We start from the raw sequence: 24,745 nt of genomic DNA, 5'->3' as shown, positions 1-24,745 counted from the left end.
GGCAAGGTGATTAGTTTGCTAGGCTAGAGCAAGTTTCGTGTGATGTGGAAAAAGTCGCCTGCCGTATGAGTGCTTGTTGCGACCGTGATGTTTCTCTAGACTTTTGAATTGCTGATTTTTTTCGTGCAATGTTGATTGGTCTGACAGTGTCGTGAATGGGCGTGGACCGTGTGCGGCCGATCTCAGAGTCTGTATCGGACATTTGATTGGATGGAATAGTAAATTCTCGTGCAATGGTGATTGGTCTGCGTATGCCTTGCCGTGTCATGACCGTGTTCGTGCGGTGAGCTTTCACAGTCATAGGAAAAATGCTCTATTGTCTAAGAAAACCATGCAATGATAGACGTTATCGTGTTGATTGTATAACTCTTATCAGCTTGCTCTGCGAGAACGCCCAATCCAAAATATATAAAGTCTTATTAACAAGAACTGCAGAAAGATTTACCTTATATTCATTATTTGAGATATAGATTGGCTGTTTGGACGTCGATCCTATAAGGCATTACGCGCTCAAACGACCAATAATCAATCAGTATCCTCGGTCTCTAGAGCCGGCAGTGCGTTTAGTTTCTGAATTTTTTCTTTCTTCGTTTTCCCTCTTTAAAAGCTGCATATTATTTGATCAACGTTATACGAAAGTGCTTCATGGCATAATAGTGTACATATTCACATTGATAAAAGTTTTGAATATCATTTGATACAATACGATTCTAGTTTTGTACGGCGATCTGTTATCTTGTACTGTTGACAGCACCTGACCTACATCGCAACTGCAACTCGGCTTTTTTGAAAAATATAAAAATTACACAAAGGCTAATAGTTTGTTCTATTCAAAACCAAATTACAATTCAAAATCAAAGGTTTCCATTATTTTGAAATGTTTATAACAAGGAATCTTGAATAAATCCGGGAGCATTCCTAGGCCTGATGATGCACTAATCGAAACAACATCCGTTTTGATTTGTAATTTAGTGGGTTTTTTTTTTTGTGCGTTTTTGTATTCATATATAAAACACTGATAAAAATACCACTTGCAACTGTGATTCCTTTTTCATTTTTAGCCCGACCAGTTCATCCTTTTTAGAATAATCTAATCGCGTATATTTCTAAAGATAAAATTGGGTAACAAACCTTGAAGCGTTTGAAAAACAAAAAAAATTTTTTATCAACATGTTAAACGATGAGTTATTACAAAATCAATTGAAAAGAGCAAGCGATGAAAAATGGGAAAAAATCAACCCGGTCAAGACTTACAGCGGCTCAAGATGAATTGGAATTAGAAGTCCTTTCTTTGTGAAAAGCATGGGAAACATGAGCCAAAAGGGGTTGAACGATGAGTAACACTTTCTCTACTACGTGTAGATTGCATATACGGAATCACTGAATAATATCGTTACAATATGTCTGCATTGGATACTTACGACTTATTTCTCGGCGAAAAAGTTGCCCAGAGCATGAGAAAGCGTAGTCATATCGCATTTTGCGATTTATGAGTTGGCTTCGGGATGTACGATCAGTCAAGACTTGTACATTGTCGTTCAAAATACTTTGATAAAACGCCGCAATATCTTTTCCCGCCTTCAAGCCGAATCCCGAGCGAATAACTAACCAATTTACCTTCAATACGTGACAAGCGATTGTATGGGGCAGTGTAAAATAGGACAAACACACAAGAGAAAGTTGAATACTAATTACAAGTTTGTTCTCACTCTGGCATTTTGAACAAATATTATTCACATTGTCGATAGCAAGGGAACATTCTTCCAAAAACGGAAGCTTTCTCATTGGCGTACTCCCCGAGTTAATCATAATAAGAAGTTGGATGAGTAAAACTGATTAACTTATGGAAATTAAAAAATTTATATAAGACCTGAGAAATGGTTCAAGTGGGACAACCAGGAGAGTTTTATTAATCTGGAAAATTTTAATTAAAGCGAGAAACGAATTTTTTTTTTTTTTTTTGTTACGGAGCGTTGACTAATTCGGATATCATAATAAAATTACGGCCGATTATATCTGAACCGCAGCTTATTTTCTAAATACACGGGAAGGATTTTGGACTAAATCGCAATTTATTAATAGTGTATTATATATATTTGTTATGTATCTGTATATGCTTATCCGTAGAGTATACGTAACGTATACGTATACGTATAAGGATACGTATATGTATATGTATATGTATTACGTATATGTATATGTTCTGTATATTGTATATGTGAATATATATGGATAGGAAATCGCACGATCTAGGTACAATTTGGAAATTAAATAGACACGAGTAATGTTGTAAAAGTTCTTGATAAGTGACGAGATAATTCCAAATTTACGAGAAGATTGCGATTTTGGTTTATAGTTCACTCAAACAAAATTTCAGTAAAAAATGCGAAGCGACGCCGTTCATCTTTGTTCTATTTGGCGGCCGCTTTTCAGTCCATCGCGCAACATTGAAAATGCCATTAAAAAAGATTAGTTCTTACGGATTTAAAAATTTATTATTGATTTTTTTAAGTACAAAATGATGGAAAATATGTTTTGACATTGTTTTGGCGTGTTGCCATAGGCGACTTAATTCGGTACTCCACGGAGTAAAATTAACGCTATAATGTACTTCCTCTCGACCAACAGCGTCGAGTAATTTTGGTGAGTGATACTATAAACTATTAATTAAGCATCGCTGCTTCTTCGAAGATGGACGGACAGGACAGGTATTATCGATTAAAAAACTAATTTTGATTTGTATTTTTAACATCTTATTATCAAACGGGATGGTACAGAAGGATGGATGTTTTACGCCCTTATGCACTATCAGGTCGTGACCATGAAAAATAGTGGTACGGGTTAAGACCATGTTAAAGGACGGAATACAGCAGCAATTAACGTCACCAACAACAAGGGAATTGATGGTTTTCACGACGGCCATGTCTGGAGGACTTTTACAAAAGATTGTCAGTGAATTATTTTTAGTCCTCCACATGGCCGCCGTGTCTCTTTGTGATGTAATGTGCCTCGTGGGAATGGTTGAAAACCATCCAATAGTCGTCACCATCAAATAATACCATCAAACTTAGCAGCAACGTTGTATCATAAACAGAAGCAGAAAAAAAATAAAACACAATAGCAGCAGACAACAAAAGATGGGACGAACACCATCAGCAACGAAACTAAATCAATACCCTCCCTCCAGTACCAGGGAACACCACCAAGCACCTAAACTATCAGCACAGAAACTACATCAGCTACCATCCATCCAAGTACCAGCACACACCACCAAACACCTACAACCATCAGCAACAGAAAACTACATCACTACCATTCATCAGTACCAGAAACACCAGCATGAGCACCTACAAACCATCAGCAACAAAGAAACTACATCACTACCATCCATCCAGTACCAGCAACACCAAGCATGAGCACCTACAACCATCAGCAACAGAAACTACATCACTACCATCCATCCAGTACAGCAAAAACACCAAGCATGAGCACCTACAACCATCAGCAACAGAAACTACATCACTACCATCCATCCAGTACCAGCAAAAACACCAAGCACCACAACCATCAGCAAACAATCAGCGACAACAACACTAACATCAAGCAGGAGCCCAACAACAGCAGCGGCACGACAAGGGCAGCATGCCATCAACGGCAGGCGCAATACTACTACAAGACATGCGCATCAGACATGCGCGTCAGAACAACACCAATAGCAGCAGCAACGACACACCATGGCCAAAAACAACGAAAAGATCCAATAACTAACTAATATAACAGCCAAATAAAAATCTAAACTTACTTGCAAACCCGATTGTTAAGAAAGGGTTAAGAATCGGCAAGAGAATAGTCGAAACAAGAGAAGGAATCCCCCTATATAGCCTTGTAACATCAGTGCACAGTTTGATGCTATTTTAAACATTTGCTTTTCTGCACGCGCATTGACTGCTCGCGCTCTACGTTTTTTGATTACGTTTTGGGGTTTTTCCGTTATTTCGACTCTGCCCTGAATATGAATGTGCAAGTCGAAAGCTTGGCAAATATGACAGAAAATTGAAGTACTAATTTGTTCAACTTTCTGGAGTGTTTTTACATTTATTTTCCAAAGCTTTCGACCTACATCGTCATCTGAGGGCAGATTTGAACATTTGAACATAAGAAAACGTTGGCAAAACAGTGTAGACCGCGCGCGTACTATGCGCGTGTAGAAAATCAAACGATCAAATAAATGATATCATTGGATGATATTTTAGAATAGATTCTAAAAATAGCATCAAAGTGTGCAACATGATGGGGCACGGGGATTCCTTCTCTTAGTTCATTTTCTCTTGGAATCGGGCTTTATACGCACGCTACTCAGTAATGTTATAATAACAATGTAAATGTAAGGTAGGATCTATAGTTTACTGCTTCATGATTAAACGTATGACAAGAAGGTAAATTGTCTGTTTTGGGGGAGGGGAGGGGAAGACAAAAATCGAGTACAATACAGTATATGAATAGGACATACATGACACTCAACTATACAATTATTAAATATCTGATGAAAGGAAAAACGAATAAAAACTAACATATCTACCTTTCTTAACTAAAAATCCTTTTTCTAAGCGTATAAACGCCAAAACATTAATGACTATAGAAAACTATCAAGAACAGCCTTACTACTTCATCTAAGACTATATGAAATGGCACTATTCCTTAATGAAGTTTAGGTTAGTGTGTGTTTTGAGTTTGGGTTAGGGTTAGGGTTTCGATTAGGGTTTCAGGACGTTATAATCAATAATCAATAATCAATAATCCAATAGTGCCATTTCATGGTAGTCTTACATGAAGTACTAACCAAAAACCGTCACTTTTATAGTTTACGCATCATCTTCGTCGGATAACCTCTGACCACTAATACTAGGGCTTCGATTTCCACAGGGTGCCCCAATGGAGAATACTCTTCGGATAACTCCTTGATGAGCGCACTGCTATCGGTATCAGGGAAATCCATGGTGTTCAAGTCGTGGTCCAAATTGACTCCCGGATTGAGTGAATTTAAGTTCGAGAAGGTCGACTCTATGATGTAGGGGTCCATGACTTTATTAAAGTCAAGGCTGTCAGTGCCACTGCGCGCCATTATTAGGTGGAAAACTGCTTCGAGCTGTAATTCAATTGCCGAGTTCTTCAGAGAGAATTATTTTCTCGATTCAGTGCCGGGTTCTCGTTTACGCTTGCCTTGTTGGGATTTGGGTTAGGTTTGGTTTCTTCGTTTTCACTTTCTTCTGAAGACGAGGACGAGGACGACGAAGACGAAGAGGAAGAGGAAGAATCGTCGTCGGATTCCGAGTCGTCTTCCGAATCACTTCCGTCTTCGCTCGACGCATCTTCGTTAGATATTCGTGCCTTCTTCGATCGGTTTCTGCCGCTTCTTTATCTTCATCTTCTTCTTCTTGTTCCTCCTCCTCTCTCTCTTTTCTTTCTTGTTCATCTTCTTGTTCATGCTCATCACCATCATTCTGTTCTTCAATCTTCTCATCCTGTTCATCGTGCTCAGATTCTCGGATCCCGCGTCCGAGAGTGCGACACTTCGTTTTCTTTTTCTTGGTCGTACGATTTTTTTCTTCTTCTTCCCTCGTCTTCTTTCTCCTCTTCCATGTCCACGTCTCCATTTACGATGACGCCGTTCTCTTGAGGCCTTTTCCTGTATTGATTGTTGTAACACATTAGTATATTCAATATTATAAAAGCATTATCATAGGGATGATTGATCGAGGCATTTCTCTTGTGAATGTGAGCCTAAATGAGTCCCAAACACAAGGTATAGAATAGATTTGTATTCTTTGAAACGGCAGAGCAAACGGGCGCTAACACGGTACTGTATGAATTGACTCAGTACATATTATAAAAACAATCATCCAATCAAATGCTCCGTCACAGCAACGTTACTTGAGACTTTTAGATGCGGCGACGAGTACGAGGACGAGATCGAGTACGAGTTTTTAACTTTTAAAGAGAGGCACTATCTTTTTGTAGTCGTGATCGTGTACGCAGATTAAAGCTTTAAATTGTAAAAATCGGGAATCGACTACGATTCAGTGTTAACCACGTGCACAGGACCAATTTTAAAACTCGTTACTCGTACTCGATCTCGTACTCGTCGTCGTATCTAAAGGTCGCTACTATAACCGTACGCGGCAACTGTCATCGTAATGGAATTAGCGACATCTATAAACAAACACACAACGCACGAGGTAACATATCATCCAATCAAAAGCCTCGACACAGCTCCGTCACGGTAACGGTACGCAGGACAAGGCACGTCCTATTTCATTTCCTCATATTGGCTACTTTACTGACCTTTACGTCATCGATATGTTCGATATCAAAGTCTTGGTCACTTTCAGCTACACTAGGTCTGTTTCTTCTGCCACCATGGTTTCTAGTCCATTGTCATCTTATCTCCCTCATCAATCAGAGCCAGGTTAGTATGAACTAGTGGTGTCCATCGCAGGCAGTCTTCATCGAGGGTTGTACGATTCTGAGAAAGCACTTTTTCCATGTGTTTATCAATCACACAACGATTCGTACAGATCACAAACCTGAAAGTTTCAAAGATTTTTTAATTCCACAAGTAAACATTTTTTCTTTTCTTTCTTGCTGGGTGCAAGAAAGGGACCGTTTAATTTTTACGGGCATGGGATGGGGGGTAAGAGGGGGATGGGATTTAGGGGGGCAATAGCTTCTGTACCTTGGGCGTAATGTTTCCCTCTTTCTGACCAAGTATCATTCCCTAGAGTATCATTTCTTTGTTTAACTGTTGAGCACGAGAAGGCACATGAATATTGATACAACTCCGTCGAACAAAAGGTCTCAAGAGAATGACAGGTGGTCTTAAATGGGAAATCATTACACCCAAGATAAAGCGTGTATTGTTAGATGTAATATTGCTCCTTACTTGCCGTCCCGTTTCTGCCACCATGTTCAGTAACTGTAATGTTGCTGCGATATCATGAGGATCCATACCTGTAGCCTGGCTAATACCTGGATGTACATGAAACGAGTATAAATATAGTAGAGTGTACAGTACATAGAGTATAGTACATAAACATGAAGTTATCTTCGAGTGGTGAAAATATGTATATATATGCCTAGGTATATAATGGGGCGTGGCGTGGTGTGGGTGTGGTGTGGGTGTGGTGTGGTGTGGTGTGGTGTGGTGTGGTGTGGTGTGGTGTGGTGTGGTGTGGTGTGGTGTGGTGTGGTGTGGTATGGTGTGGTGGATATTTACCTCGGATGGTTACTTGGTTCTCTTTATTATGATACATGTATTCTAACAATACACTATTCCAATAGCTCCTGTAGCTGATCAGTCCCAGGTCTGATAACGGCTTCTCTGGGGACCCTGGTTGGGATTCTTTCCGTGACAACAGATAACCTAAGAACATAACACCTGATCAGCTCCATACTAATCGATACAGATAGGCCAAAACGAAAAGACAGACAGATAGAGGCATGCAGACAGAAATACAGACAAACAGTTCTATAGACAGACAAAGGCAGGCAGGCAGACAGACAGTAAACAGTGATAGTGATAGTGCTTACTAAAATCAATAAGTAGTCGTCCAAAGCCTTGTCTCTGGTAAGGTGGCAGAGTCATGATGCAAGACACGTTGTACTTTTGTTGACAAGACTTTTCCTGGAAAAACAATATGAACATCATCATCATCATCATCATCATCACCAGTACCACCTTTACCATCAACACTGAGAACTTCCAAAAAATTTGCAAAACCTTAAATCCTATTTTTGACAGTCAAATGGCCACCAATATCAATGTATCGCAACATGTGATTCTAGTCAATTGTGCTACTATCAAAACTAACCTTTGAGAAGTACCCCACAAGATGGCAACCTTTTCTGTCATTCTTGGTAAGCACGTAGAATAGGAAGGGCTCAACGTCGTAATACAGTGTCTTGTGGTCAAGAAACAGCTTAGCAAGAAGACACAGATTCTGGCAGTAGATCTAATCAAACATTCACAATGTAATGTATTATCATCATCATCTTCATCATTATCATCATCATCATCATCACTATCATCATTGTCTGCAGCAGCTACCTTATCACCATCATCATCACCACCTGGCTTCACTTGCATCATCTTTGTCAGCAGCAGCAACATCATCATCATCATTACTGTACCACATAACCACCACCCCATCGTCACCATGATCATCATCATCATCAGTAGCAGCACAGCAGCAGCAGCACCATCACTATCTCTACCTCAATCATTATCATCATCATCTTATACTGCCTATTATCAACATCATCATCCTCATGATCATCACCATTATCAACACGACCACCATCATCATCATATCAACAGCAGCATCACCATCATCATCTTAAGCATCATCCATCATACCAGTACCACCAATATCATCATCATACAAGCATCAGCATCATTTACAGCAGCAACAGCAGCAGTAGCATCTTTGTTTAGAAAGAATAAAACTTGGCCAGTCGCTATGTGAAACCTAGAAAAAAATTAACATGCTCATCTGTGGTCAACATGGAGATGTGTACCTTATTCACAGCTCCGTCTACTTCAAAGACTGATATATCATCCTTGCGATAGATTTCATTTGCTGGTGGATGAAACCAACCGCATTTGGTCTGAAGTAAAGAAAAACAGAACAGGATTATGATTGGAGCTGTTACTTACATGTACAGTGTACATGTAACTAAGTATCAAATATTATAGCTTACCATATGTCGTTGTACAATACTAGCACTCTTCATGTACTTAAGACAGAATTCACAAATAAATAGCTTAGTTAACCTAACAAAAACAAACAAAGAAACAAACATTAATTTCATTTAACCACGAAACACCCACTGGGCTGATCTAACTCTGGGCACAGCTGTTCCCTTGAACCCCAAAATGAAAGGTTGATGCAAAATGGTAATTCATCACAGAATAAAACAATTTATTGTTCCAACTTTACCTTGCATATTCCTGAGGGTAAGGTGAAGAGTACCAAGTGGTGATCTCATAGCGTCCAAACTGGATCTTTGATGGAGATCTGGAGTTAGCTGAAGGTGTTAATACAGGGTTCATGTTCATACTAGAATTAGCTTTTTCTTGTGCTTTCTTGAAGAGTGCAAGGTCCCCTTCTGTCACTCCTGCAATAGATAAATAAATAAATGATAATGATTCGTTTGGAAATTTGATTTGATGAAAGCTAGATTACACTGTACTGTAATCCCTTATGCTACCCTTGTCACCCCTTGAATGAGTGTGACCTAGATGTACCACCACCATTCAACCTACTTATACCTACTCAAACCTAATTACCCAAGCTGAAATATTTATACCACATCAACCAACCTGGGGGTAGATGTGAATGTTTTCTGGGTGATGGTGTTGGTGGTTGTGGTGTGCATTGTGTTTTTTCTTTTTCTTTATGTACACTAGATGGTCTGCCAGGTCTTTTCTTGACTACGACTTCCTCAGTGACAGGTGTTGAGGGGGGACTGGGTGAGGCTTTCGGGGAGTCTAGTAAACTTTCAGCTTTTTCTTTTTCGGCTTTTTTTGTTTCAGCAGCGAGAGGACAAGCTCCAACACTAAAACAGTAAAATATTCATAATCAGATCAAGAACAAGTGAAACAAACCTTGAGACAAAAAATCTTGTCTTCTTTATCTAAATATCCTGGTCTATTACACTACTTAACTTTCAATCAATGCAAATAACTTACTTTGATAACGTGCTTCTATTTATTCTAGTGTTATCCTGTCTCATCTGTCTAGTTTCTCTACACTCTATGAAATTATGTCTGTTGGTGTCAAATAAGTGCAAGTAAAACCTCATGCAATAGCTATAAATCTTGTTAGAAATAACTGTCCTAATTTGTACCTTCTGTGTGAGGCAAATCTTCCAGTGATATGTCCTGTACTGTCACAGCCTGGAGTGGGACAAAGCCTACAAATGATGATTCAACAAAAAAATTTCAGATGGTCAACCTTTGTAAGTTTAATGTATGAAATCCTGTAAAATACATCATCATTTTTTTACAAGTGTGAAAACTACAAACTCCTTAATTAGAAAATGTCCAATACAAATAATTTTATACAATTTTTGTTTTAATAATTGTTTGCATAAAGACTCATATCAGTGGTTTAATTGCCCCACCCCTGAGACAAAATCCTGGATTTGCCTAGGTGTATACATTTGCTACTCGTGATAAAAGTGAGCGGCAACAATGACAGTGAAGTAAAACAGAAACAGTAACGATATCTTACCCAGATGAGGGTGGTTCCGGTGATTGTGGTTGTATTTTTCTTCTTGGTGGTGTTACTATAGGTGTTTCAACATGGCCTTTCTTCTTGCGTCCAGGAGTCTTTGTCTTGCATAGAAAACAAACCCAGCTTCCTACAGTAGTAATAACACAGAACTAATGAGTTTGTTTGATGTTTCTCTCTCTCATCAAGAGGCTTTTCTTCACGTTCTCCAGTTTCTTCCTCAGTCCATAAAAATGTAATCTCTATAAAGGGTTAACCTCTCATACCTCCTTTTGCACTATAACATGAATTATTGGGTTACTATTTTTTTTTTTATAGTATCCTTTTTATGATGTAAAAATCTGAAACATCAGTCACCACCAACAGCAGTCTTTCTCAAGACTACACTCAACTGGATGATAACACTTGACAACAAACTGATTCTTACCGTTAGGCATCTCAGTCATTGGTGGATCAAGACATTCCATGTGGAAACCTTTATCACAAGCATCACAAAACAACAGATTGTCCTGGAGAACAAGAAAGTAAGTGTCTCCATTATTATAATGGCAGCTTATACATCATGTGTAGTTATGAGTAGTACATAACTCTAACAAATCTGCTCAAGACGGATCTTTTTACCTTGGGAGAAACATTTTCCAATTTAGGTCATGTGTCATTTTCTTTAGATTCTTGTAGATTCTTTGTTTGAGTTTTGTCCATGTAACTTCTCAAGCACAACCATTAAACAAAGAAATAATACTCTAGGGAATGACACATGGTCCGAAACTGTTGAAAAATCTTGTCTGGTGTTTTTGTATTGTTTTGTTTTGTACAAGAAAAAAAAAGCAATGAAACCAGAGAAAAACCATTCAATAACATGCAACATAAGCAGTTAAGCCTATTGTAGTTCTTACTGGCAAGATAGGCTGACATAAGCCAACATAAGCAGATGCAACTCCATTAAAGAGAACTACATTCTTGTTTCTCTTGCATGGACTTGTGCTTGTGCTTATGCATGCTTGCGTTGTCTTATTTTGCTAGTAAGAGCCAGGCTTTAAGAATAATTGACATCATATTAAAGAACTTACAGCTTCACCAGCTTCTTTACACATGGAACACGTTTTACATTCAATACACTGCCATGCCTCAGCTTTGACTCTCAATGTCAGTTCTGGTGAATACTTCAAGCATGATGGATGACCTTAGGAAATATTAAAAAACATCTTATTTTCAATCATGAAACAAGGAGTTGTTGCCAAGTCTCCCTAGACAAGCTAATGTTTAGTACCATTACATTTAATATTCTAATGGATGGGACAAATGATGCAATAATGCCTGGGACAGTGCTTGCAACAGGGAAATTACATTGTACTGTAAGTCCACTTTTGTAAGTGTTTTGTGCGATATAGCAGAAGAAGAAATGAGCACGTCACATGCAACAGTTGCATGGGAAGAAGCAAAATTGTAGGGAATATGGAATCATGTATCTGAGACTTAATCATTTGTGTACGTGTCTCAAGAATCATATACAATGTTCATTTGTTTATTTACCACTGTTTCCACAATCTGCACATGATATCAGCTCTTCTTGTTCTCCTTTTCTGTTCTTTTCACCAGATCCTAGACAAAACCCACACACTGGACTTGGATTGGCTTTTTTCTTTGGCTGATAACAAGTATATAATTGATTAATACATATCACATGTGTGTGCGTGGGCCCAAAACACACCTACAGTACACTGGACTACAATAGAGTGCACACACTAAATCCATGAATTTGATATTGACTTTTCTTGTGCATGGTCACTAGTTTGGGAGTGTCCATGTCACAGATAATGCATATTCATTTATTTATTTTATCTAACATGTTTCCTTGAGAAGCCCTTACCATGGAACTAGAGTCCTATTCGTGCTCCCCTTATTGGGCCATTATTCAGATTCCTCTTTCTAATCATTCAACTATCTTATGTACATGGTGGTGGGGGGTGGGGGGGGGGGGGGGGCATGTACCTTATATCTAATTACCCAATAAAGTTGTAAAAACAAGTCTAGGAATCAAGCCCAAGAACCCTGAAGCAAGTGTACCACTTCTAATGCCCACCCTTTCCTGACTGATTTCCTGACTGCTTTAGTTCAGCCAGTTCAGTTCAGCTTTTGTTTCAGGGTATCGGTAAAATGTAAAGGTTTTTTATCAAATGTGTTTTTGTCACTCGGTAAAGATCTATATGTTAAGTGTATGCTCCATCAAGTGTATAAGCAGATTAAAAAATCTGTCTCAGTTGGGTTCTCGGGGGACTCGAACCACTGACCTCTTGTTTGCTAGACGAGATCTCAACCACTCGTGTTGGGTAGGAGATCACACGTGGATTTGATTAAAATATAGATCTAACAGAACCTTCTCCCGTAAAGCCTCAGTGGCCGAGCGGTTGAGATCTCATCTAGCAAATGAGAGGTCAGTGGTTCAAGTCCCGTGAGAACCCAACTGAGGCAGTTTTTTTAATCTGCTTATACACTCGATGTAGCATACACTTAACATATAGGTTTTTTATCGTTTGGACTCACCTTTGTCAAAGAAGCCAGCCTGTAATTCCTGCCTTCCTTCAAGAAAATCCCATTAATCAATCCCTTTTTCAACACAGATTTCACATGAGAATGCACATCGGTCCTTGAGCTAATCAAATTACTATAATGTTCCTGGATGTATTTTTCAACAGCATGTATTGAACAGCCATCCTTTCCAATCTTTTCTAAAGCCTCTGTAGCATATGCTTGAAAATCCACTGGTTTTTCAATGGTACCTCTAACAATATTGGCAGCATGCATTGGATTCTTATAGGAAGACAGACCTTTAAAGGTAACTTTGAGCACTCTTCCATGTTTCACACAGAGTTCCAACTGTTCTGAGATTGTATCTTTATCCAGACCATAGCTAGTTTCTAGAACATGAGATATTCTGTCCTCACTTGGACGCTGCTTTTGTCCTTTTACTTTCTGAATCGCTGCGAGGATCCACAGGACATATTTAGGATCAAGGGTAGTTTCAGTGTTCTTGTCCTTATCTTTCTCTTTATCACTATGTCGACCTCTTGCCATGTTCACTGAAACATTAAAAACACGAAAATGCTATTTACAATAACAATAATATCATTAATCCAAATAATTAATAATGAATCTTTAAAAAAAAGAATTTTAAATGTACAGGATGTGTGCTGTGAACAGTAATAACATTGCATAGTACACAAGATAGTTGGCAAAACACAAGAGAAGTGGGTTTTTTTCCCTCATTGGTTTCTTTTGTCTTGTTCTCATTTTATAAACCCTTCTTTTTACCACCTCTTTCTCTTTTACTACAATGAAGGACTAGCGTCCAAAACATCAGTTTTTTCATCTTTTCATGGTGTATAATTTACCCTTTTATTATTACTGTTTTTTTAGGAGAAGCACAAAGCATATACGTACTGCAGTAGCAGGGTGTTGTGTGCTTTCATAAAGTATGCACTCCCAACTGCGCATGCGATGCCAGAGCTGGAAGCAAAACGGAGCCTTAAGTCTCCCCCCCCTCCCCCGTCCCTTCTACACAAAGGAAATTTCATTTTGCCTTAGTTTAGGCTCTGTATGAAAACAAAATTCTGTTCCCAACCAAAAAAGTATCCTAGCTTTCTAGTACCATCCCTGTCCAACCAATACCAATATGCCTTATGCGTGAAGACAGCAAGACCAGGACAGTAGGGACTTTAAGATTTGCAAAATCTACGATGGCGACAACCAGAAGTAAAAATAATTTCTCAACACATTGTCAGTAAAGTCAACTCATCCACAGGGAAGAAAAACTTTGAAGGCACGAAACCCCAAAATGAAGTTGTTCACACTTCTGGTAGACGTTGCTGTCGCAGATTTTGTGAATCTTAAAGTCCCTAATGACACTAGGATGTTGATGCAAGCGCATTTTCAAAACAGTTGTCATGTGCATGTCATCATTCTTGCCATTGTAGTTCTCTTTAGTGAGAAAAAGCAACAATTGACATTCTAGAAAGGTCAATCAACAAGGATGGAGGCACGAAAAACTGTTTTGTATTTATTTGCATACACCATCGTTTTGGCATGATCATCCTCGTTGTCTGTCACTGCGTAAGGTTGAAAAGATTGATAACAGTTATTATAGTACACTCAACAAAATTACTCGAATTTGATTGGTTGAGAGGAGTACAATTATAGCGTTAATTGTACTCCCTAGGAGTACCGAATTAAGTCCCTATGGCAACACGGCCAAAACAATGTCAAAACAATTATTTTCTATCATTTTGTACTTAAAAACATAAATAAGATTTCAAAGCCGTAAGAACTAATCTTTTTTATGCATTTCAGTTGCGCGATGGACTGAAAATCGGCCACCAAATAGACAAAGATGAACGGCGTCGCTTCAAATTTTTTACTGAAATTTTGTTGAGTGAACTATAAACAAAAAATCGCACGATCTTCTCGTACAATTTGGAATTAATAGACACTCGTAATGTTTTGAAAGTTCGTGCGATTTCCTATACTAATAGCTAGGTGTTAATTAACATAAAAGATTAAAAGATGTAAAGTACTTAATTAAACATAGTGTTTTCTAGTAATTCTGCTAGCTATTACTTAATTATTGCTTAAATTAAGCTTAAATAGCTAATTTAGAGTTTAGACTAGCTGCTAAACAGCTAAGAAATAAAAACTACGTCTACACCATAGAATGAGAGCGAAATTGTATCCGTTTGACAGAACCAAAATAGAAGAAATTTCAACTATTTATTCAAATTTTATTAAGCTTTTGTCTTAGAAAACATGAGCGTTAGGGTTTTATTGATGCAATTCTCACAGCAACAACAACAAGTGTTTCTTTATCAGCAGGAAAAGCATAAGAAAAGAAATAATAAAAATGCTGTTAGGAAAATAATCAAATTTTGCCGACTAAAGAAGCTGAATTTTCTATTACTAACGAAGAAAGCTTTGTCAAACTTTAGCTTGTGTTTATAGTTTTTATCGTAATTTTACATACAAAACTCACCTTTAAGTTCAAAGGACCGTAAATATTAATCTTCTTAAGACTAATGCTGTTTTAGAAGGCATAAAACGTTGGATTTCATGTCAAAAACTCTTGTATTTTTGAGTAAAATTTTAACTCTTTTCAAATGCTTTGCATATGTCGCCAAATGCAGTTACTTAATGCATGTTGGGAGAAAACACTAATATCATTGTAGATACTTGTTATAGCTTTCGTTCATTTTAAAAGTATAATTTGACAGAAAAAATTCAAATATTTATAAAAGTATGTTTAAAACTATTTGAGGTCTTAAGATAAGTAAAATTACATATGAAGCTTTTATTAAGATTAATATTTGTATGACTGTGGTGATCGATTAATACTTTCTCTCAACATGGATAGGCTGACGCCATCTTGCTTCTTATATCAATATCTGATTGGGTTAAAATTTGGACCACAGGAAACCCATACTTTGTATTTTTCAAAAGAGTCGTTTAAGTCTCAAACCTTGGTAATCCGAACAGATGTTCGTTTACAGGGCATATTATTTCAACTCAAACTAGACTGCTCTTTGCGGTGATCAAGAGAAGGGCTAGCACTAAGACGCAGAGAACGGTCAGTTCCCCTCTCCTACAAGAAATAAGCGCGCGATTAAAAAAAAGTGTCTAAATGACAGGCAGACGTTCAAGGATGTCAAAACACAGAATGGCCGGCAGCTCCATTTGTTGTTAAAAACCCAGCCCATTTTGTTGCCATTAGACAAACCAAATTATATATTCTATCATAAATAAAAAGACTTAAACGATTCCAAAGTACATTTTATTAAATGGACTAAAATTACTCGCCTCCAATTTCAGACAATAATTTCGATCCCGCCACTCAGTGACTGCCGGGCTTGAAAATTTAATTTGTGTTATTTACCGTTTTTTCCTGCGCTAAAGTCGAATCACTCGATCCCTATTACACGAACCAGGATATTGCTCATACACCTTTAAGAGTACGGCACGTCTGTACCTACCACTCACACAAGGTGAATTGAAAGTCGCGCGCGAGGAAAATAATCAGTTCAGCCGTCCTGTAGCGGACAGAAATTGTGTCCAGGACTGGATTACGATTTGTACCTTTGATGAGTTTTTCACAGTCACACAGAATTTACTCTTTATGGCCTTTGAGTTTTGGAAATTAAAAGAGTGGCTTTAGATAGTTTGCGTAGGGAAACATCAGGATACGGATGAGGACTACATCCCGGGCGGAGAGTGATACATGTAAAATACAGTAAATGTATGTAAATTGGGCTGTGAGGGGGCCGTGAAATGCACTCTACGCCCGCGATTTAGTCTTTTCCTCAAAACACACAGTTGAATCACAAGCTAAGCCCTGTTTTTCTTTATCCTTCCAGTTTGTTGTATCACGAAGCAATCTTGGTGAACCCTGAGCTAATGAGGATGGATTTTTAACCGCTAAACTCATCATGGACGAAGCGAGGAGCAACAAGTTTAAGACGAAATTGTAAAAATATATCAGCATTTAAAAAAATAGGTGTGTAAGCACAAAAAGACTAAATTGAATATGTTTGGTGCTTTTTGTTGATTGAACGCCTAATGGAATTAATGGAATCGAATTAAAGTTCCTTTGAAAATCATAAGGGTCCATTTTAATGTGTTGATTTTCGCAAACCTCGCTAACTCGTTCTCCTTCACACTCTTCACTACAAGGAAGCACTCTCCTTTAAATGTAATTTGTAAAATAAGCCTACGTCGCCTTGGTGTCCTTTTGAGTGTTGTGATCTTCGTATACATCGCCCCACCCCCGTACTCCTTCACACGCTTCAGAAGGACGCCTTCTGTCGATGTAATACCATAGAGAAAAGAGTCATGAAAACAAGCTTACTTTCGTGTCCTTTTGAGTGTTGTGATGTTTGTAAAACTCCGGCTGATTCAAACTCCTTCGATTCACACGCTTCAGAAGGACGTCTTCTGTCGATGTAATGAAATACTTGGTGGTGAATATGAGAACTGACTCGGTGAATGCAGAACAGGTTTATAACTATACTACTAAAGACTAGATTAGTCTATACCTTGATTTTTTCACAGTCACACAGAATGTACCCTTCGTTATGATCTCTTCATATGCTTTGAGTTTTGGGAATTAAAAAAGTGGCTTTAAGTAGTTTTTCATAGTGAAAGATTCAGGATACGGATGAGGACTACATCCCGGGCGGAAAGACATAGAGGTAAGATACAGTAAATGTATGTAAATTGGGCTGTGAGAGGGCCTTGAAATGCACTCTACGCCCGTGTTATAGTGCTTCAGAATGCTCATATTTCCAATGACCCCCAGCGTTTCAGTTTGACTTTGATGGGAGATCGAGAGCAAGCAGATAAATCTTTAGACTCTATTGAACATGTCCATAGTCTTTGAAAGAATATTGACTCATTGATCATCATGGTAAACCGACTCCCGTACGAATAACAATCGCGAATAATTCGTACGGGAGTGAAAAATGTTGTTAAATATTGGCTGAACCGACTCCCGTACGAATAACAATAGCGAATAATTTGTACGGGAGTTGTCAGAAATTCTATCACGTGACATTTCCCGCACATAGCAAAAAGAAAAAGTAAAAGCTATGGGGAGATTGGATAAACTGTTAGAAAAAAATGATCCGTGAAATTTAATGCAAGTGAAAAAAGAAAAATGCTCATTTTTTCAAAAGGTGGTATTTGGACTTGAGTCCACAACAGAAATAAAAAATAAAAAATATATATAATCGATTGTAATGTGCCATACCCCCGAGACATCCGCAGAGCTGAGGCGGCGTATAGACTTCGGACCTGACGGCAATTAAATCCTTCTGCCCTTGGGTGTACGAATTACGCAAGAAAATGTTCTAGCCGAAGCATCAGGGGAGAGACCAGCCGGCCCCCAGACCATATCGGCTAATCCCTTGCATCTCTGCCACGCACGGAATCGGTTGAAAAAGTGATGTTAAAAAGCCTAGTCTATCTGGTGCATTGTTTTCACGCCTATTGTTATGCTGATTCCGTAGGTTCGTGCTCAGTCGAAAAAACGCGGGCATCGATCGCCTCGCAGATACCAAGTCAAGCCCGGCAAGGGGGATTGGTATTTAGATGGGTGACCTAAACGTGATACCTACTCAAACAAGATTTTGATCGTAAATTTTCTTTTTCTATGCAGTAAACTGAACAAGGCTTGAAGTTTCTCTAGAAAATAATTCTTTGAATCGAACAGAATTTGTTACAGAGAATCTAAAAACAACTTGCAGAGCCGCACTTAATACGCGCCTCGTCTATATATATTTGTTGTATTTTGTTTTGCGTTTGTTCAAACATATATGTAAGTTTTCGAGTAAGTTTTCGATTAAGAAAAAGGTCCTTTCAACTGATTGTGAAATAGTCATGGTAGATCTAGATGGTCGTTCAGTGAAAGAACCTTCGAAACTCAGTCATAATCAATTCTTAAACTGCCATGTTAATTTCATTGGTTTTCTTTTGATCTGCTTTATTTATAAATACAGATCTCCCGCTCATATTTCATCTACTACATAAATTTTGGTCATGGTTAAAGTTGACCAAAATATGCAGCTTTTGAAAGTTGATCAAGGTGGCCTTACGCTTAGTTCATATCCAGTGAAAGGACCTTTGAACCTTCTCATCAACTCATCATCATCATCCTCAGATTTTCCCCCTAGGCTCGTCCTTAACCTTAGGGCACAACTGCTCCGGGAAAACGTTCTCTTAGCAGATGTTTGAACTTGGTTTTGTCCATCATCATTTTCCTGGCTTGCATTGGATCTATCTGGAGGAGATCCTCAACTACTTCAACAACTGTTGAACCATATTCTTCTATTAGGTTTCTTTTGAGCTATCTTATTTTAAATTTTGGTCTGTCTGCGTTGACCACTGAGACATATAACATTTGGATTCAAAAAAAGAAAAGTTTGATGTTACTAAAATATTTCCTTTTGTTCTCTATCTAGATAAAAAGGACCTGATTAGTAGCTTCAAAAGTCCTTTCACTGGATGTGAACTTTATGCTAGCAAAATATATAACATATATACTTAATTTGGTAAATGGTAAAGAAGTAGGTCCAAAGGTGGAAGGTTACAATCTGGTTTTTAATATAAGTCAGAACAATGGTAAAAACGGGTTGGTCTCCCTGTTGTATCTTCACCTTCGTCGCATCACAGGTCCATTCTTTTAAATAGTAAAAAATAAACGCACACTCTAAATATATGTTTTGAACACCCATAAAAATCACTACTCACGTTTTTTGTTTTCACTTGAATAGCATTGATGCGGGGATACTGTACAGAATATCTGTCCCTTTGGAATAAAGACTTTCTTTTTACCCTTTGAGGTATCTATGGTAACGGTACACCGCTCCGCTATCGTCTGTTTCAACTTGTTATTTGGCATGAGCACAAGTGAGGAGTTTTCGCCTGAACGTCTTTTTTAATTCCTTGTTTGATAAAAGAAGAGACGGAATGAGTTAGTTAATAGTAAATGGAATATAAATTTTACAGATTCTCACCGTGTACCCCTTGAACTAATCAATCTAATAAAAGCCATAATTTTTCGATAATCGTTTGAAATAACTACGTCAAAGTAATTTTTCTAGTAGTGTTAGACTTTTCTCTATGGTTTCGAGTCGAAATACTAAAGCAAAATGTTTACTCATTCCGACACTCCACCTAGTAAAAGTCCGATCCAAGGAGTGAATCCAGATTGGGATTTTCCACAATTTTCGATTTTGAGGCAAAAAGTAACAAATTCTAAAAGAGCAAGAGAGATTGGGATCAATGGTGTAATTTGTTTTGTTTTGGTCGTAAAGTCAATGGATCTAAAAGCATCAAAAGTATGGACCCGCAAGCCACTCGTACGCCTATACAACACACCCACCTCCCCAAAGGTACTAGGTACTACAATTGGCCTCTCTGGGGCCAAACTCTGGGCTTAGCTTACAATGAAGATTGAAAGGGTCTCCTTCCTCCGCAAAATCAAGCCAAACATACTAAAATCGAATGCGATCTCTGTTTTAGCTGCACTGTGACTTTGATTTGCAGGAGTATCGATAAAATGATAAGGATTATCCAAATGTAGTTTCTATATGTGGTCTATGGATCAATCGTAATATTTTTTGTTACTCGATATTTCCGGCGCGCTATCGATCGTCGAATAACACAATATCAACCCGGGCTATTGTCCTATAAGATAACTAAACGCATGTGGAAACTATACGTGTTTCAAAGCGAAGGTTTAGAAACATATAGAAAAGGACTACATCCCGGGCGGAGAGTGATACACGTAAAATACAGTAAATGTATGTAAATTGGTCTGTGAGGGGGCTGTGAAATGCACTCTACGCCCGTGGTATAGCTTTTTCATCAAAACACCCCATTCAATCGCAAACCAAGCCCTGTTATTCGTTCTCCTTCCAGTTGGTTTTATCACGAAGCAATATTACACTAAACCGAGGCTAATGAGGATAGATTTCTAATCGCCAAACTCATCATGGACGAAGCGACGAACAACAATTTTAAGACGAAGTTGGAGACATTTTATCTTGATAATAGACGGTATAGTGGGATGAAGTTAATTCTATGACAAAAGCTTAAAATATATCAAAATTTTTTGAAATAGGTGTGTAACCACAAAAAGACTCAATCGAGTTTGTTTGGTGCTTATTCTTGAAAAAGGATACTCTTACGTATGGTCATTTGAAAAAAGGATACCTTTAAATATGGTCAAGTATACCCTTAAATACGGTCAAGGATATCCTTAAATGTAATCAAGTATATCCTTAAATATGGTCAAGGTCAAGGATATTTATTCACAAGCTAATCCTAACATTCTTTATCCTTGCAGTTAATTTGATCTCGAAGCAATCGTCAATAAACCGAGGCTAATGAGGATAGATTTCTACCCGCTAAACTCATCATGGACGGAGCGACGAACAACAAGTTTCAGACGAAGAAGGCTTGTTGTATCTGACTGAAATTGAGTCTAGGACGGGATTAGTCTGTCCCTTGAGTTTTCACATTCATACAGAAGCTACGTTTTATGATTTTTTCAATCTGCAAGAGGTAGGAATTGATAAAATGTAAACCAGATGGGTTTCAAAGCGATACCAAGGTACATAGCAATGAAGACTACATCCCGGGCGGAGAGAGATAGAGGTAAAATACAGTAAATGTATGTAATTTGTGCTGTGAGGGGGCCGTGAAAAGTACTCTACGCCCGAGATATAGTCTTTTTCTAAAAACACACCATTCAGTCACAAGTCATGCCAGTTATTCTTTATCCTTCCAGTTGGTTGTATCACGAAGCAATATTACACTAAACCGAGGCTAATGAGAATGGATTTCTAATCGCCAATCCCATTATGGACGAAGCGACGAACGACAAATTTAAGACGACGTAGTAGACATTTTATCTTGATAATAGACGGTATAGTCGGATAAAGTCAATTCCATGACAAAAGCTTAAAACATATATCAGCATTTTTAAAAATAGGTGTGTAACCACAAAAAGATTTAATTGAGTTTGTTTGGTGCTTATTCTTGAAAAAAAGATACTCTTACGTATGGTTATTTGAAAAAAGGATACCTTTAAGTATGGTCAAGGATACCCATCAATATGGTCAGGGCCAAGGATATTCATTCACAAGCTAATCCTAATATTCTTTATCCTTTCAGGGTGGTTTGATCTCGAAGCAATCGTACATTAAACCGAGGCTAATGATGATGGATTTCTAAACGCTAAACTCATCATGGACGGAGCGACGAACAACACTAAAGTTTCAGACGAAGAAGGCTTGTTGTATTTGACTGAAATTGAGTCTAGGACGAGATTAATCTGTACCTTGAGTTTTCACATTCATACAGAAGCTATTTTTTGTGATTTTTTTAAACTACAAGTGGTAGGAATTGAGAAAATGTAAACCAGATGGGTTTCAAAGCGATGCCAAGGTACATGAGCAATGACGACTACATCCCGGGCGGAGAGAGATAGAGGTAAAATACAGTAAATGTATGTAATTTGTGCTGTGAGGGGGCCGTGAAAAGTACTCTACGCCCGAGATATAGTCTTTTTCTAAAAACACACCATTCAGTCACAAGTCATGCCAGTTATTCTTTATCCTTCCAGTTGGTTGTATCACGAAGCAATATTACACTAAACCGAGGCTAATGAGAATGGATTTCTAATCGCCAAACTCATCATGGACGGAGCGACGAACGATAAATTTAAGACGACGTCGGAGACATTTTCCCTTGATAATAGACGGTATAGTGCGATAAAGTTAATTCCATGACAAAGCTTAAAAATATACCAGCATTTTCTAAAATAGGTGCGTAACCACAAAAAGATTCAATTGAGTTTGTTTGGTGCTTATTCTTGAAAAAATGATACTATTACGTTTGGTCATTTGAAAAAAGGATACCTTTAAATATGGTCAAGGATACCCTTAAATATGGTCAAGGATACTCTTAAATATGGTCAAGGATACCCTTAAATATGGTCAAGGATACTCTTAAATATGGTCAAGGATACCCTTAAATATGGTCAAGGATACCCTTAAATATGGTCAAGGATACCCTTAAATATGGTCAAGGATACCCTTAAATATGGTCAAGGATACCCTTAAATATGGTCAAGGATACCTTTAAATATGGTCAAGTATATCCTTAAATATGGTCAAGGTCAAGGATATTTATTCACAAGCTAATCCTAACATTCTTTATCCTTGCAGTTAATTTGATCACGAAGCAATCGTACATTAAAACGAGGCTAATGAGAATAGATTTCTACCCGCTAAACTCATCATGGACGGGGGAGCGACGAACAAGTTTCAGACAAAGAAGGCTTATTGTATGTGACTGAAATTGAGTCTATGACGGGATTAATCTGTACCTTGAGTGTTCACATTCATACAGACTGAAGCTGCTTTTTATGATTTTTTGAAACAAAAAGTGGTAGGAATTGAGAAAATGTAAACCAGATGGGTTTCAAAGCGATGCCAAGGTACATGAGCAATGACGACTACATCCCGGGCGGAGAGAGATAGAGGTAAAATACAGTAAATGTATGTAATTTGTGCTGTGAGGGGGCTGTGAAATGCACTCTACGCCCGAGATATAGTCTTTTTCTAAAAACACACCATTCAGTCACAAGTCATGCCTGTTATTCTTTATCCTTGCAGTTGGTTTTATCACGGAGCAATCGTACACTTAATCGAGGCTAAGTAAGGTGGATTTACAACTGTTACAGCCATCATGGACGAGACGACGAACGAGGCCAAGTAGGGCTCTGTGCATGGCGTTCAGATATTGTTGATGGCTTACATCCCATCAGGGGTGTACAGGCTTAGAAGGATCATCATAACTTGTTTTTTTAACTGCAATCTTAAGGGACTTGCAAAAGATTATAGTTGCGTTAGTTAGTAAGAAATCCAAATGCTAACGTCTCATATCTTGCAAAGGAAAATGGCGCTTTTTCTAGTGGCTTTCCTTGTGCTGGGGATTTCTGGTATCGCAAAAGCTGGTCCTGGTTGGTATAGTACATTGCGCCCACACCCAAAGACAGGCCAGATATTTTTTCTTCACGGATCGTAAAAACTGAAATGACCATATAAGATCGATATCTTAACAATAGTTTTAACCCGTTGTCAATGGCAAAGTCAGTATCCCTTAACAATCCTTATGTGACGTGAAATGAATTCCTTATTTCTAGTGGGTAACACCTAAAAATAAAAAACACATAAAATTGTGGCCCTCTAAACCAAGGGCAAAATTTTCGTCTCTTCAAAATAAGACCGTAAAAATCCGGTACCGAATAAAATCTATGTGGTTGATCCATGACATGTTCCTTTTTCCAGAGTAAGACTTTGAAGATGACGACCTCTCGAAAGCTGCCTCCGGCTTCAAATAGTCCCTTTCACAGTTCCCTGCGCCATCTTGAAAGGTAGCTGTGACTTTGCATCGAAGAGAGATGAACGGTGAGCTTGCAATGATAGACCTTTTTTAATACCTTGGACAATTATTCACATATCTCTATAATTACAAGCTCACCGCTTGTCTAGCTTCAATGCAAAGGCACAGCTACCTTTCAAGATGGCGCAGGGAACTGTGAAGGGGACTATATAAAGGGTCATCACAGAAACTTACCGTAAACAGAGACAAAAAATAGGGCGGAGATCGGTCCTTCCTGTGGGATTGGGACGCAAAACCAGCGTCTTTGAAAGATCCTACAGCTAAATTTTACTTGACCCTTAAAGATACATTTTATGATCTCAGTATCAAAGATAATCGAAGAAGGGAGGCTTAAAATTCCTGAATGTACCACGACCCACTGGTCAAGCTGACACCGAGTCCACAATGGAGATATTGTTTCACGGTCCCGGCAAAAGCAAAACATCAGAGACTATTGTGAA

At 38.2% G+C, this 24,745-nt stretch overlaps 1 protein-coding gene and 1 long non-coding RNA gene across 2 annotated transcripts; one reads left to right on the top strand and one right to left on the bottom strand.

The window, feature by feature from the left end:
* Nucleotides 1–4,624: 4,624 nt before the first annotated feature.
* LOC148910759 (histone acetyltransferase KAT6B-like) lies at nucleotides 4,625–17,258 on the bottom strand. Its single transcript, XM_089031083.1, is given in 23 exon segments — nucleotides 4,625–4,942; nucleotides 4,945–5,146; nucleotides 5,182–5,377; nucleotides 5,415–5,611; nucleotides 5,614–5,684; nucleotides 6,342–6,441; nucleotides 6,443–6,584; nucleotides 6,941–6,957; nucleotides 6,959–7,026; nucleotides 7,274–7,420; nucleotides 7,588–7,681; nucleotides 7,869–8,009; nucleotides 8,575–8,664; nucleotides 8,758–8,830; nucleotides 8,997–9,174; nucleotides 9,380–9,615; nucleotides 9,907–9,972; nucleotides 10,293–10,422; nucleotides 10,720–10,801; nucleotides 11,363–11,475; nucleotides 11,826–11,940; nucleotides 12,837–13,372; nucleotides 17,182–17,258. Coding segments are annotated over 23 exon segments (3,075 nt in total). The 5' UTR covers nucleotides 17,183–17,258; the 3' UTR covers nucleotides 4,625–4,862.
* A 4,978-nt stretch (nucleotides 17,259–22,236) lies between these two features.
* On the top strand, nucleotides 22,237–23,108 carry LOC148910758 (uncharacterized). The gene is made up of 3 exons (XR_016119997.1): nucleotides 22,237–22,328; nucleotides 22,462–22,599; nucleotides 23,066–23,108. It is a non-coding gene; the product is annotated as an uncharacterized LOC148910758 (long non-coding RNA).
* Nucleotides 23,109–24,745: the final 1,637 nt, after the last annotated feature.

The sequence above is a fragment of the Actinia tenebrosa genome, unplaced genomic scaffold, assembly GCF_029948245.1.
Source record: "Actinia tenebrosa isolate PJP-AT-01 unplaced genomic scaffold, QUT_ActTen_1.0 PGA_scaffold16__25_contigs__length_10494907, whole genome shotgun sequence".
In the NCBI taxonomy this organism is placed as follows: domain Eukaryota; kingdom Metazoa; phylum Cnidaria; class Anthozoa; order Actiniaria; family Actiniidae; genus Actinia; species Actinia tenebrosa.
Note: the sequence above shows the minus strand (reverse complement) of the source record. Positions and strands in the feature narration are given on the sequence as shown.